This window comes from Pseudophryne corroboree, chromosome 10 (assembly GCF_028390025.1).
Source record: "Pseudophryne corroboree isolate aPseCor3 chromosome 10, aPseCor3.hap2, whole genome shotgun sequence".
Classification (NCBI taxonomy): Eukaryota; Metazoa; Chordata; class Amphibia; order Anura; family Myobatrachidae; genus Pseudophryne; species Pseudophryne corroboree.
In genome coordinates this window covers 148,552,363-148,565,988 of record NC_086453.1, presented here as the reverse complement: position 1 = coordinate 148,565,988, position 13,626 = coordinate 148,552,363, and the positions used below count along the sequence as shown (strand labels likewise).

General features: G+C 46.4%; 1 protein-coding gene across 1 annotated transcript in view; it reads left to right on the top strand.

Annotated features, from left to right (window-relative positions):
- The window catches only part of LOC134965102 (immunoglobulin superfamily member 1-like), a 240,861-nt gene that overhangs the window by 212,327 nt on the left and 14,908 nt on the right, over positions 1-13,626 (top strand). The window contains exon 4 of the mRNA XM_063941650.1: positions 12,295-12,576. Coding sequence (XP_063797720.1) covers positions 12,295-12,576 — 282 coding nt within the window. The remainder of the gene's footprint in view (positions 1-12,294; positions 12,577-13,626) is intronic.

Genomic DNA, 13,626 nt, shown 5'->3' with positions numbered 1-13,626 from the left:
GTGGCTGCGTAAACGGGCTCCCGGTTCGATGCGACCCGGGACCCGTTTACTAGATAGGAAGAGGCGGCGCCTCCACCTCCGCCCCTACCGCCGGCTCCGCCCCCCGCTGCTATGGCAACCCACCCGGCTTATTGTCAGGTCGGGAAAGCCTGCAGCAGCTGCCAATGCCGGATCCCACCTGGGAAGGATCCGCTTCCAATTCCCGGGTGGGATCCGGCATTGGCAGTGTGAAAGGGTTAATATTAGCATAAACCCTTCATCTATTGTTCTCAACTGCAATACAATACAGAGAACAATACAGCAGGGGATTAAGTAATTACAGCAGGGGATTAAGTCCGATTGGCCAGTCTCAATTAATCCTAGTAAAGGTCAAGATAAATGTGGACCCATCTGTAATATTGTGATGTATATTTTATATTGTACACATTGATCACATTATAAATTTCTTTATAAACAATTATTTGTAGTTTGTCCTTCAGGTATTAACACAAAAAGATGCTTGGGGCTACTAAGTCATGAGCAAGTCACGTACAACTGCCCATGGGAGAAGCAGCTGGTCCTGAGATCTACACCTGCAGCCCTGAGCGTTTGCCCCTGGGACTTGTTGATCACCATAGCAAAGCAGACACTTAGAGGAAACTGCAGGCACTTGAATTGAAAAGGAAAATTGTTGGAGATAAGGGGTATATGTGGTGGATAAGGGGTATATGTGGTATAAACACAGTTTCACCTCTGCCACATCCCGTTGGAACCTCTGTCTCAATTAGGTTCCTCTGCAGAGCAGTCACTTTAGGTCGGGTTCTGTTGCATAACTTGGGCGGAGTCAAGTTCTGCAGAAGCATAATTGGAACGCCAACTTTCTATAATTATATACATACAGTCATTTTGGACTTGAGGAGCCTGCACACTGCACACACTGAGTGTCAAGTGTCTGTTTTTCTCTTTTTCTCTTACGTCCTAGAGGATGCTGGGGTCCACATTAGTACCATGGGGTATAGACGGGTCCACCAGGAGCCATTGGCACTTTAAGAGTTTGAGAGTGTGGGCTGGCTCCTCCCTCTATGCCCCTCCAATCAGACTCAGTTTAGAAAATGTGCCCGGTAAAGTCACAGCTAGGAGAGCTCTACAGAGCTTTTCTAGTAAAAGTTTATTTTAGAGTTTATTTTTTTTCAGGAGGCTGTTGGCAACAGCCTGCCTGCAGCGTGGGACTAAGGGGGGGAGGGGCAGTGTCCGCCCTGCGGGGTCTGAGCCCCTGACTCCGCTGACTGGACACTGAGCTCCAGAGGGTCCTGATCGGTCTCCGCCACAGGGGAACCGCTCACCCCAGCAGCATGCCACCGACCCCTTACAGAGCTGAAGAGAGTGGTGAGTTAGTCACCAACCCCCCTAGGGAGCCAGTGTGAAGATGGCAGCAATGGGGAGGGAGCACAGTATTAACCATGCTCCGGGAAGGTACCAGAGGCACATAGTGCGGCGCTGTGAGGGGCGCCCTGGGCCAGCGCTTACCCCCCACACTGGTCAGCAAGCCTGTCAGGGTCCAGGGATCTCAGCCAGCAACTTTCCTCAGGCCAGTATAATCACCTGAAGAGCGGGAAGACAGCGCCATTAAGGGGGAGGAGCTTCTCAGAGTGGAACCAGCAGCGTTCCAGCGCCATTTTCCTGCATGCAAGCGCTGAGAGGAAGATTCAGGTCCCTCCACAGCAACTCCAGCGTACTGTACACAGTACCAGGGTGTTGTAGAAGGGAGGGGAGGCTGTAATTAGACTGTGTATCCTATTAAGGAGCACAGTCAGTGCTGACAGGGGGTTTCTCCTTGCTAAAAAGCGCTGTGTGTGGGTTGGCTCCAATCTCTGTCTCTCTCTTGCCATTCTTGGGGGGGAAACTCTGTCTACCCCCACGTGTGTGTGTGTGTGTGTGTGTGTGTGTGTGTGTGTGTGTGTGTGTGTGTGTGTGTGTGTGTGTGTGTGTAGTGTTTAGTGGTCACCTTTAGCTATGTCCATGGACACTGTGTCATATGCTGCAGAGGATTTATCCTCCCAGGATGATCCCATTCCATGTAATCAGGTTAGCACTGGTTTAGCACAGATACCAGCAAGGGAACCAGAGTGGTTTTCCTCTATCAAAACTTGGATTTCTCAGATTTCTGACAGGGTTGCTAGTAATGAATCTGCAACCCATGTATACCCCCACAAACGTTCGCTTGTGCATGTCACACAATACGACATGGATACCGATTCTGACACTACAGATGGGGATGTGTTGCGGGGGTCCGCATCTCTTGCAAGGGGGGTGCAATTGTTGATAGAGGCTATCAGGGATGTGTTAAATGTAAATGGTATAACACCTGAGCAGGTTGAGGAGGCTTTTTTCACTGAAAATAAGAAAGCCTCGCTAACCTTCCCTGCGTCAAAGGAGCTGAATGCTATATTTAAAAAAGCATGTGTAAACCCTTAAAAGAAGTTTCAGATCCCTAAGAGGATTCTGGTGGCTTTAGCTGAGGAGGATAGGAAAAGGTGGGAAAACCCGCCTATTGTTGACGCATCTGTATCCAGACTCTCAAAAAAGGTGGTTTTACCTGTTCCAGGATCTACTGCCTTAATGGAGCTGGCAGATAGAAAAATTGATAACACACTTAAATCAATGTACACTGCTTCAGGGGTCATATTACGCCCCACTATTGCTAGTGCATGGATTGCAAAGGCAATAGTGAAGTGGTCGGCTAGCTTAATAGAGGATTGGGATACAATGGATAGGGACAGGGCCGTAACTACGTGTGTGCCAAGTGAGCTTGGCACACAGCGCAGTTGCCCTGAGGGCGCACGGCCAGCGGCATGTAATTTGTCAAATTGACTCATTACATGCCGCCTGTTCTGTGCTGTGCGCCGTGCTGTGGAGGGAGAAGAGAGCAGCGCCGGGCAACGGAGAAGGAGAAGGAGGGAGGGGGACCGGAGCCGCAGCAGCGCTATTTCATTGGTAGTAAGCGCCGCTGCAGCAGCCCCCTCTCCTTCCGTATTGGCTGCCCGGCGCTGCTGTGGATGCTGGGATGTGGTTCCTCCATCCCAGCATCCACAGCAGCGCCAGGCAGCCAATACGGAAGAAGAGGGGACTGCTGCAGCGGCGCTTACTACCAATTACATAGCGCTGCTGCGGCTCCAGTCCCCCTCCCTCCTCCTCCTTCTCACCTGCCTGCACCGAGTGATCTGCACGAGGAGCCTGACTGCCAGCGGGGAGATGGTAAGTATCTCTCTCTCTCTCTCTCTCTCTCTATCTATCTCTCTCAGGGGGACACCGTCTGCCATAATGTGTAAAAATGGGGCCTGGCTACCGTAATGTGTAAAATGGGGGACCGGCTGCCGCAATGTGTAAAACGGGGGACTGGCTGCCATAATGTGTAAAAAGGGGGACGCTGGCTGACGCAATGTGTAAAAAGGGGTACACCATCTGCCGTAATATGTAAAAAGGGGGCCTGGCTGCCGCAATGTGTAAAAAGGGGACTGGCTGCCGCAATGTGTAAAAAGGGGGACTGGCTGCCATAATGTGTAAAAAGGGGGACTGGCTGCCGCAATGTGTAAAAAGGGGGACTGGCTGCCGCAATGTGTAAAAAGGGGACTGGCTGCCGCAATGTGTAAAAAGGAGGAGGACTGGCTGCCGCAATGTGTAAAAAGGGGGACGCTGGCTGCTGCAATGTGTATAAAGGGGGACACCATCTGCTGTAATGTGTAAAAAGGGGGATGCTGTCTGCCGTAATGTGTAAAAAGGGGTACACCATCTGCCGTAATATGTAAAAAGGGGGCCTGGCTGCCGCAATGTGTAAAAAGGGGACTGGCTGCCGCAATGTGTAAAAAGGGGGACTGTCTGCTGTAATGTGTAAAAAGGGGGATGCTGTCTGCTGTAATGTATAAAAGGGTCTCTACCTGGTGTAGTGGCGCTACTGTGCAGTGTAATTTGAATAATGGAGACTACTGTGCACCGTAGTATGAATTGCTATTATTTTGTGGCCACGCCCCTTCCCCATAAAGCCACGCCCCTATCTTACATGGCGGGGGGGTGCGCCAATGTCGTTTCTTGCACACAGCGCAAAAATGCCTAGTTACGGCACTGGATGGGGATGACGTTGCACTGTATTTACGCAATATTCATGATTCTGCAGGTTTTATGGTAGAATCCATGAAAGACCTGTGTTCCATGGCTGCGGGAATTTCTTCCATGTCTGTTTCAGTACGTCGGGGACTGTGGCTCCGCCAGTGGTCGGCCGACGCGGAATCCAGAAGAAGTGTGGAGTCGCTACCCTATACATGTCAGGCTCTCTTTGGGGAAGCTCTAAATGCATGGATATCAACCGCTACAGCGGGTAAGTCTCCGTTTCTTCCCTCAGCAGCACCTGCTCCGAAGAAATCCTTCTCCTCAGCTGTGCAGCAGTCCTTTCAGCCTAACAAGCCTAGAAAGGCCAGAAAATCCAATACCTTCTTTAGGGGAAGTAAAGTTAAGTCCAAGAAACCTGCCGCTGCAGGTTCCCAGGAACAAAAGCCTGCTTCAGGTACCCCAAAGTCCTCCACATGACGGTGGATGGCACGGCCTGGAGGTGGGGCCTGTGGGAGCGAGACTCAGACAGTTCTGTCAAGTCTGGGTATCGTCCAACCTGGATCCCTGGGTAGTAGATATTGTGTCTCAGGGATACAGGCTGGAATTTCAAAGTCTCCCTCCTCATCGCTTTTTCAAGTCGGGCTTAACAACTCTGTTCGAGGGCAGCACAGTGCTTCAAGACGCTGTCCAAAAGCTGGTGGAGACACAGGTCATTGTGCTGGTGCCATCTCACATGCTGACCAAAGGTTTCTATTCGAACCTTTTCGTGGTACCGAAACTGGATGGTTCGGTCAGGCTCATTCTGAACCTAAAATCATTGAACCCCTTTCTAAAGGAGTTCAAGTTCAAGATGGAAGAGGGGGAATTCCTGGTATCACTGGATATCAAGGATGCGTACCTTCACATTCCGATCTGGCTGCCGCATCAGGCTTATCTCTTCTTTGCACTCCTGGACTGTCATTTTCAGTTCCAGGCCCTGCCAGTCGGCCTCTCCACAGCACCAAGGGTGTTTACCAAGGTGATGGCGGAAATGATGATACTACTCCGCAAGCAGGGTGTGAAATCATCCCTTATCTGGACGAACTCCTGATAAAGGCATCATCCAAGGAGAAGCTGCTGCAGTCCATTGTTCTCACAATGCGACTGCTCCAGAGTCACGGGTGGATTCTGATTTTTCCAAAGTCACATTTGGAACCAACCAAGAGATTGTAATTTCTGGGAATGATCCTGGATACGGAAGTGCAGCGGGTGTTTCTTCCGCGGGACAAGGTGTTGGTGATCCAATCCATGGTCCAGGATGTCTTGAAGCCACCCGGGTGTCGGTTCATCAATGATTTCACCTATTGGGAAAGATGGTAGCCTCCTACGAGGCTCTCCAGTATGGGAGGTTCCATGCTCGGCCCTTCCAACTGTATCTCCTGGACAAGTGGTCGGGATCTCACCTCCACATGCATCAGAGAATTCATCTGTCGCCTAAGGCAAGGATTTCTCTTCTCTGGTGGCTCCAATTGCCTCACCTCCTGGAAGGCCACAGGTTGTCACGAACCGATCTCTCACCTCTGCGGGTTCTGGGGTCCAGCCGTTGCCGGTGCGGTTGCTCGCGGTGCTGTGCGGCCGTGTGGGGACACGGTGTGGTCAGTGGCACAGGTGATGCAGGATCTGGGAGCTGGGAGTGCGGGGACCAAATGGCCAAAGGCACCGCTGTGTGTCTGCAGTATAGGAGGCGGCCATGTTGGAGACCAAATGAGCACTAGAGAGCACTTGTGAAACACCTGTGGGTAAGTGTAAGCCAATCCCGTGCTTGTGCTGCCTTAAGTAGGCTGGGATTATGTTACTCTGAGCCAGCGCTTTGTTGTATCTACTCTATGCCCTAGCTCTGTGCTCTCTCCGTGCATTCCCGTGTGATTCCCGTGGTCCAGATATCGCCTTCGCTCCCAGAGGTCTGCCTGCAGCCTTCACTGCTAAAGATCCACCCGCTCCCTGCTGTGCTGTCAGTCAATCGCTCTCCCAGTGGCAAACAAGTGGATTTCCAGAGTCTTGCAAGAGGTTACTCTGTCAGCCTGCTTCAATCACACAGCCTTTAGAGGATTCTACTAAAATCAGCTGTTCGTTTGTTCTGCTCTAAACTTAACCCATTCATCACCATTGTCGTCTGCTGCAGTTTCACAGTGCTGTGTTATCTTCAGAACTCGCAAGTAACCCATTTCAGTATTGTATTTTGTTTGTTGTTGCAATCAAGGACAATTCATCATTCATTCACAAGCCTGTTTAAAACTCAGTTTTATAAAGATTTCCTCAATGTATCTTTAAGACTGTTCCTGCTTATCATTCTACCACTCTATGCAATACGTCAGTTTATATATGGTGATTAATAATTTGTCATTTAACTCCTTACTGGAATTGTTGCCTTTAATAAATATATGAAACTGAACTTTCTTCGTCCTCTCTGCTTTCATCATACCCCAGCACCTATACCTTTGGTTGGTCCAGGGTTAACGGATTCACAAAAACACTCGGCCCTGACACAGGTTCGGGATTCAGGACTGAGTGCTGCTAACAATGGATGCGAGCCTCCGGGGCTGGGGAGCAGTCACTCAAGGAGTAACCTTCCAAGGACGGTGGTCAAGCCTGGAAGCCGGCCTGCCCATCAACATCCTGGAACTAAGAGCTGTCTACAATGGTCTTCTTCAAGTGGCCCCTCTTCTGAGATATCGGGCTATCCAAGTGCAGTCGGACAACGTAACAACAGTGGCTTACATAAACCGACAGGGCGGAATGAAGAGCAGAGCGGCAATGTCAGTGGTGACAAGAATACTCCTCTGGACATAGAAACACGTGTTAGCGCTGTCAGCCATCTTCATTCCGGGAGTAGACAACTGGGAAGCAGACTTCCTCAGCAGAATAGACATGATGGCCTCTCGTCTCAACAAGAAGCTTTGGTGCTATTGTTCCTGGTCGAGGGACCCTCAGGCAGTGGCAGTGGACGCCCTGGTGTCCACGTGGGTGTTCCAGTCAGTGTACGTGTTTCCACCACTCCCACTCATCCCAAGAATCCTAAAGCTCACAAGGGTTCAAGCGATCCTCATTGCCCCAGACTGGCCAAGAAGGGCTTGGTACGCGGACCTTCTGAATCTACTGCTAGAAGAGTCGAGTCCTCTTCCTCTTCGGGAGGACCTGCTGCAGCAGGGTCCATTCACCTATCAAGACTTACTGTGGATATGTTTGATGGCATGGAAGTTGAGCGCCTGATTCTTAATCGGAAGGGCATTCCGAAGAAAGTTATTCCTACCCTCATACAGGATAGGAAAGAGGTAACGTCAAAACATTACCATCATATTTGGAAGAAATATGTTTCTTGGTGTGAGTCCAAGAAGTTTCCTGTGGTGGAATTTCAACTGGGATGTTTCCTCCTCTTCCTGCAAGCAGGAGTGGATATGGGTCTGAGGTTGGGATCTGTGAAGGTCCAGATTTCAGCCTTATCCATTTTCTTTCAGAAACAATTGGCTGCCCTCCCTGAGGTTCAGACTTTTTTGAAGGGAGTTCTGCATATCCAACCTCCCTTTGTAACGCCTACGGCGCCATGGGACCTTGATGTGGTGTTGCAGTTCCTCCAGTCGGATTGGTTTGAGCCACTACAGGAGGTGAAGCTCAAATTTCTTACATGGAAGGCGGTCACTTTGTTGGCCTTGGCTTCTGCTAGATGTGTCTCCGAGCTGGGGGCTTTATCATGCAAAAGCCCTTACTTGATCTTCCATTAAGATAGAGCTGAGCTCCGGACTCGTCAGCAGTTTCTTCCAAAGGTTGTGTCGGCATTTCATATCAACCAACCTATTGTGGTGCCAGTGGCTACTGACTCCTCAATTACTTCAAAGTCCTTGGATGTCGTGAGGGCTCTGAAGATTTATGTAAAGTGAACTTCTCGTCACAGGAAGTCGGACTCTCTGTTTGTCCTATATGATCCCAAGAAAATTGGGTGTCCTGCTTCTAAGCAGACTATTTCTCGCTGGATTAGGTTCCCTATCCAGCACGCTTATTCTACGGCAGGACTGCCTTGTCTAAAATCTGTAAAGGCCCACTCTACTCGTAAGGTGGGGTCTTCCTGGGCGGCTGGCCAGGGTGTCTCGGCAATGCAACTTTGCAGAGCTGCAACTTGGTCTGGGTCGAACACGTTTGTAAAGTTCTACAAGTTCGATACTTTGGCCTCTGATGAGCTGAAGTTTAGTCAATCAGTTCTGCAGGAGCCTCCGCGCTCTCCCTCCCGTTCTGGGAGCTTTGGTACATCCCCATGGTACTAATGTGGACCCCAGCATCCCCTAGGACGTAAGACAAAATAGGATTTTGGTACCTACCGGTAAATCATTTTTTTCATAGTCCGTAGAGGATGCTGGGTGCCCGCCCAGCACTTCGTTTTCCTGTTATTATTTGGTTCAGTACAACTTCGTTTTAGTTGAGTACTGCATTGCTACTTGGTAAGTAATGTTTCAGCTGTTGCTGAGTAGTTCAAGCTAGTTGTCTTGACGTGCCTTATATGTTTGAGCTGGTCCTCTCGAAGTATGTCGTCTCCTCGGGCACAGTTTCTAGACTGAGTCTGGTAGGAGGGGCATAGAGGGAGGAGCCAGCCCACACACTCAAACTCTTAAAGTGCCAATGGCTCCTGGTGGACCCGTCTAAACCCCATGGTACTAATGTGGACCCCAGCATCCTCTACGGACTACGAGAAAAGAATTTACCGGTAGATACCAAAATCCTATTATTGCTCCTCTCCCTGATGTCACATCAATATCACTGATGTCAGACCTCAGTTTCTTTCCAGGTCACTGAGCTATGCAATAGTGAAACGTGATCCAAATTCATCTGGTAGTTTTTGTGTGATGCCGGAATGAACAAACAGGCAAATAAATCCGAAAAGTTTTTATCATCTCCAGAGTTTACAAACAGTCCATAGCAAATTTTTTTTTTAGAAATATACTGCAATGTACAGACACAACCCTTAAAGTTTTATATGTATAGATATTCAGAGTATCAATCATTAACACATATCAAACTTTTTTAAACATTATTATAATTCACAGTCCTACAAGTTTAAAGCCTGTAGCTTTGCTGATCCCCCTGAGCTTAGGCTGTAGGATGGAAACTGTGAAATTATTAGAGCACACATATACAGTATGCTTCTCAAAAGACTACTGTATATGACACATTTAGTGAGGGATACAGGATAAGCAAATTCATCTAAAGGAGAGATAGTCACCCTTGAGAAATTTCAGGATTTCGTCAATATGTGTGTAGTACTAAACCACAATGTACTGTAAATTTACCCTTGGTCTTTACGTGAAAAATCTAATTGTATCTGACACAATTTAATGAGAGATACATGAGCAATATTTATATTAAAAGAATGAACACACTATTGTGATATCCTGAGTTACTAACTGTACCTGACACATTTAGAGAAAAGTACGAGTAATAAATAAAATAGAAAATGATATCCTACAGCTAAAAGAATTTACACTGCAATAACTAATACAGATGATTCATTAATTTATTAAAGGAAAATAATAAGCCGCAGTATCTGACACAATTGTGTGAGAGATACAATGTCACCATGTACAATTAAATAACAAAATCAATGTGTATAGGTGCATATACACTTAGCGATATAGTAAACAATATCACTCATTTTCCCCTCCTGAATTTTCTATATTGCCCAGTGTGTATGCAGCTGACGACGGCCGACACGTGGCTGCGTGGGTTATTAACATACAGACAGTTCAATTTGGACTCATCGTCCAAAGCTGAATGTACAGCCCGGCCACAGCATGACGTCACTGTACGATGACCCCATTCAAAGTGAATGGGAGCATCTTTTTATGCTGGCAAAACAGAATGCAAGTTGCTCATATCAATTTGACAATATACTTCAGGTGCTTGAAAGGGAGGGGTAATTCTAAGCAAGAGACAGGATGGGGATTAACCCCTGGTGTCCCCCAGCACACCAAACTATATGGGTAACATGACTTGAAAACCTACATATAATAGAAATCCAGAGGTCTTCGTTACATATATCTGCAGAAATATGGCAAAGCCACCAGGCCTCGACAAGGCTCCTCTGATGCTGGTGGTCCTAAACCTAATACTATATCTGGGCCTGGGGTGCAGAACCCCACAAACCGGCATAGGCCGGCATAGTAACGAAGACCTCTGGATTTCTATTATATGTAGGTTTTCAAGTCATGATACCCATATAGTTTGGTGTGCTGGGGGACACCAGGGGTTAATCCCCATCCTGTCTCTTTTTATGCTGGCCATCGCGGGCAGGTGCACGCACTCCCCCGTCTGCGATGCAGCCACGCTCAATGAGTGTGGCTTCATCTGTATGGGTATATGTCTCTTGGCAGACTGCCTATTGGAAACTGAGGGGTCTATTTACTAAGCCTTGGATGGAGATAAAGTCAACGGAGATAAAGTACCAGCCAATCAGCTCCTAACTGTCATTTTTCAAACACAGCCTGTGGCATGGCAGTTAGGAGCCGATTGGCTGGTGCTTTATCTCCGTTGACTATTTCTCCATCCAAGGCTTAGTAAATAGACCCCTGAATAGATACAGTTGCAATTGCAACAGTTAACTTAATACAGATAGGTGAACAGTAGCTAATCCCTGTTTATTAAAGAGCCACTGAGACCCTAAATTATTATTATTATTATTATTAACAACATTTTCTTGTTATCCCATTTGCCGTAATATTGTATTGATCAAATTATATAGACAACAAACACTTTATAATTGTTCAACTTAATTAAAGAAACACCCAAAACAGGCAGTAGGTTGTTCAAAAGAATTTATTTTATTTCACATACTTTTTCTTACTACAGTATATGCATTTTTCTTAATATATTTTTATATACTTCACACTGCTTGGTGTAGCTATGATATACTATTTTAAGTGATTTATTAAAAGATATATTTTAAATTCAATGTACCCCAAACAGATTTTCTTTGTGTTAGTTTGCTCAGTTAGGTTCCTCTGCAGAGTATGCACTTTAAGTAGGGTTCTGTTGCATAACTTGGGCAGAGTCAAGTTCCGCAGAAACATGATCGGAAACACCAACTTTCTATATTTATATACATATTGTCATTTTGGACTTGAAGAGCCTGCACATTGCACGTGCTGAGTGTTAAGCATCTGTTTGAAAAACAGACAAAACATCCAAAAGCTTTTTTTTTCATCTCCATAACTCAGTAACAGTTCATTGAAGTACTGCATACAGTATTTCTAAAAAATAATAATAATTGTAAAAAAAATTGCTGTGTACAAACACAACTCTTATACTGCTCATACACCTAAAGATTTATCATCGGATCTGGCTGGTTGGAATGACACCATGGTAATAGATGAGTGCAAATGACAGTTGACTATTTGCTCCTAAATGCTATAAAACTGATAAAAACTGTAATTCAGACAAATTGGTTAAAGTAACCAATTTGTCTGATTGACCATTTTTGTCTGTTTTCCCAGTGTTTGGGAGCAAATGGTAAATTGTCATTTGCTCTCATTCATTACCAGGTTTTCATTCCAACCAGCCAGATCTGATGATAAATCTTTAGGTGTATGGCCAGCTTTACAGTTTTATGATATAATGTATATAGATATCCAGAGTATAATATACATACACACTTTTTTTGGGTGGTCTTCAATTTGCCGGCTGTCGGGATCCCGGCGCACAGTATACAGGCGCCGGAATCTTGAAAGCCGGCATACTGACACCTTTTCTCCCTCTTGGTGGTCCACGACCACCGTGGAGGGAGAATAGATAGCGTGGCGAGCACAGCGAGCCTGCAAGGGCCTCCTCTGCGCTCGCCCAGCTGTCGGTATGTCGGCGGTCGAGATTCCGGCGCCGGTAAGCTGACCGCCAGGAGCCTGGCCACCGGCATTCCGTGCTACACCCACTTTTTTAACTATATGATAAATTCACAGTGCTATAAACTAGAGTCTATAGCTTCCTTGAGCTTGGGCTGTAGGAAGACTGCCTGCCTTCCTGCAGATCTGGGGCGCAAGATCCTTTTTTAGGATTGCCCCTTTTCAGAAGTGCCCCCCTTTGTACCCCACTGTTGCTGTTCCTGGATACATCATGGTTATATAATGGGATATGCTACAAGTATTATTAGTATCACCCTGTTTCACTCATGCTTCTGTTTCCTCCACATCTTTACAGACAGATATCCACCACCAACAATTACTGTTGTACCCAGGAACGTTGTCCAGCCAGGAGAGGACATCACAATAATGTGTTCTGCTTCCTATTCAAACATAATATTTACCCTTTACAAGGGTGACACTTTACTCGTGGAAGATGCCAAAAATCCATTGTCATATATTATAAGAAATGCAAAGGAGAAAGACGTGGGGCAATATATGTGTAATTATAGGACCAAACCAGATAATGAATTACAGATCCAATCTACTTACAGTGATCCTATGATAATACGTATTAAAGGTAATTCAAATGTATTTCACACAAATAAGAATGTGGCAACTATATAATAATACCCAGAAGGTGGTAATAATCTCCCAAACATGTATATTTTCAGGTCAACATAGCAAAAAAACTAAAAGCTGCCAAGTTTCCAAAATGGACACTTGAACAACAAAGACAGCTCCCCATTATATATGGGGAGATGTACTAAGCAGTGAAATGAGTGGATAAATGAGCCAGTGGAGAAGTTGCCCATGGCAACCAATCAGCATTGAAGAAACATTTATAATTTGCATTACTATACAATTATACAGAGCAGCTGATTGGTTGCCCTGGGCAACTTCTCCACTGGCTCACTTCTCCATTCTTTTCACTGCTTAGTGCATCTCCCCCATAGCATTGCAAGGCTGTTATTATCGGGAGAATAATGACAGAGAAATGTGGCCACAGATCTACAGTAGGTGCCTTTTGAAACCTAACAGTGGGATTGGTAACGTGACAGTGGGGAAGATTTATCAAAGTTAGGAGAGAGATAAAGTGGAAAGAGATAAAGTACTAACCAATTAGCTTGGAACTGTCATGTCACAGTCTGTATTTGAAAACTGACAGGAGCTAATGGTTGGTACTTTAGCTCTCTCCACTTTGTCTCTCTTCAAAATAAAGCTCTCCCAATGTAATTATTGGCGTCTCTGACATTGTATAAACCAGCTGGAAAGCTGCACATGCGCAGTAGCTGCAAGGGTGTCCGTTGGTAGAAGTAATGTGATTCGTATATGATCACTTTTCCTTTTACTGACTGGCTGGATGGGCTCTTGATGATCAGTAGTTCCCAAACTTGGTCAAGGACCCCTAACCGATCACATTTTCCAGGACACCTGTGGATTTTTAACGTGTGAAAGTTGGTCATAAACAGTGCACCTACTGGGTGACCTGAAAAATATGAACTGTTAGGGATCCTTGAGGACTGAACTTAGGAACCACTGATTTAATCATAGGTTCTGAAACTTGTTCCTTAGGACCACAAACAGTTTATGTTTTCCATGTCTCCTCACAGAATCCCAAGTGAAATAA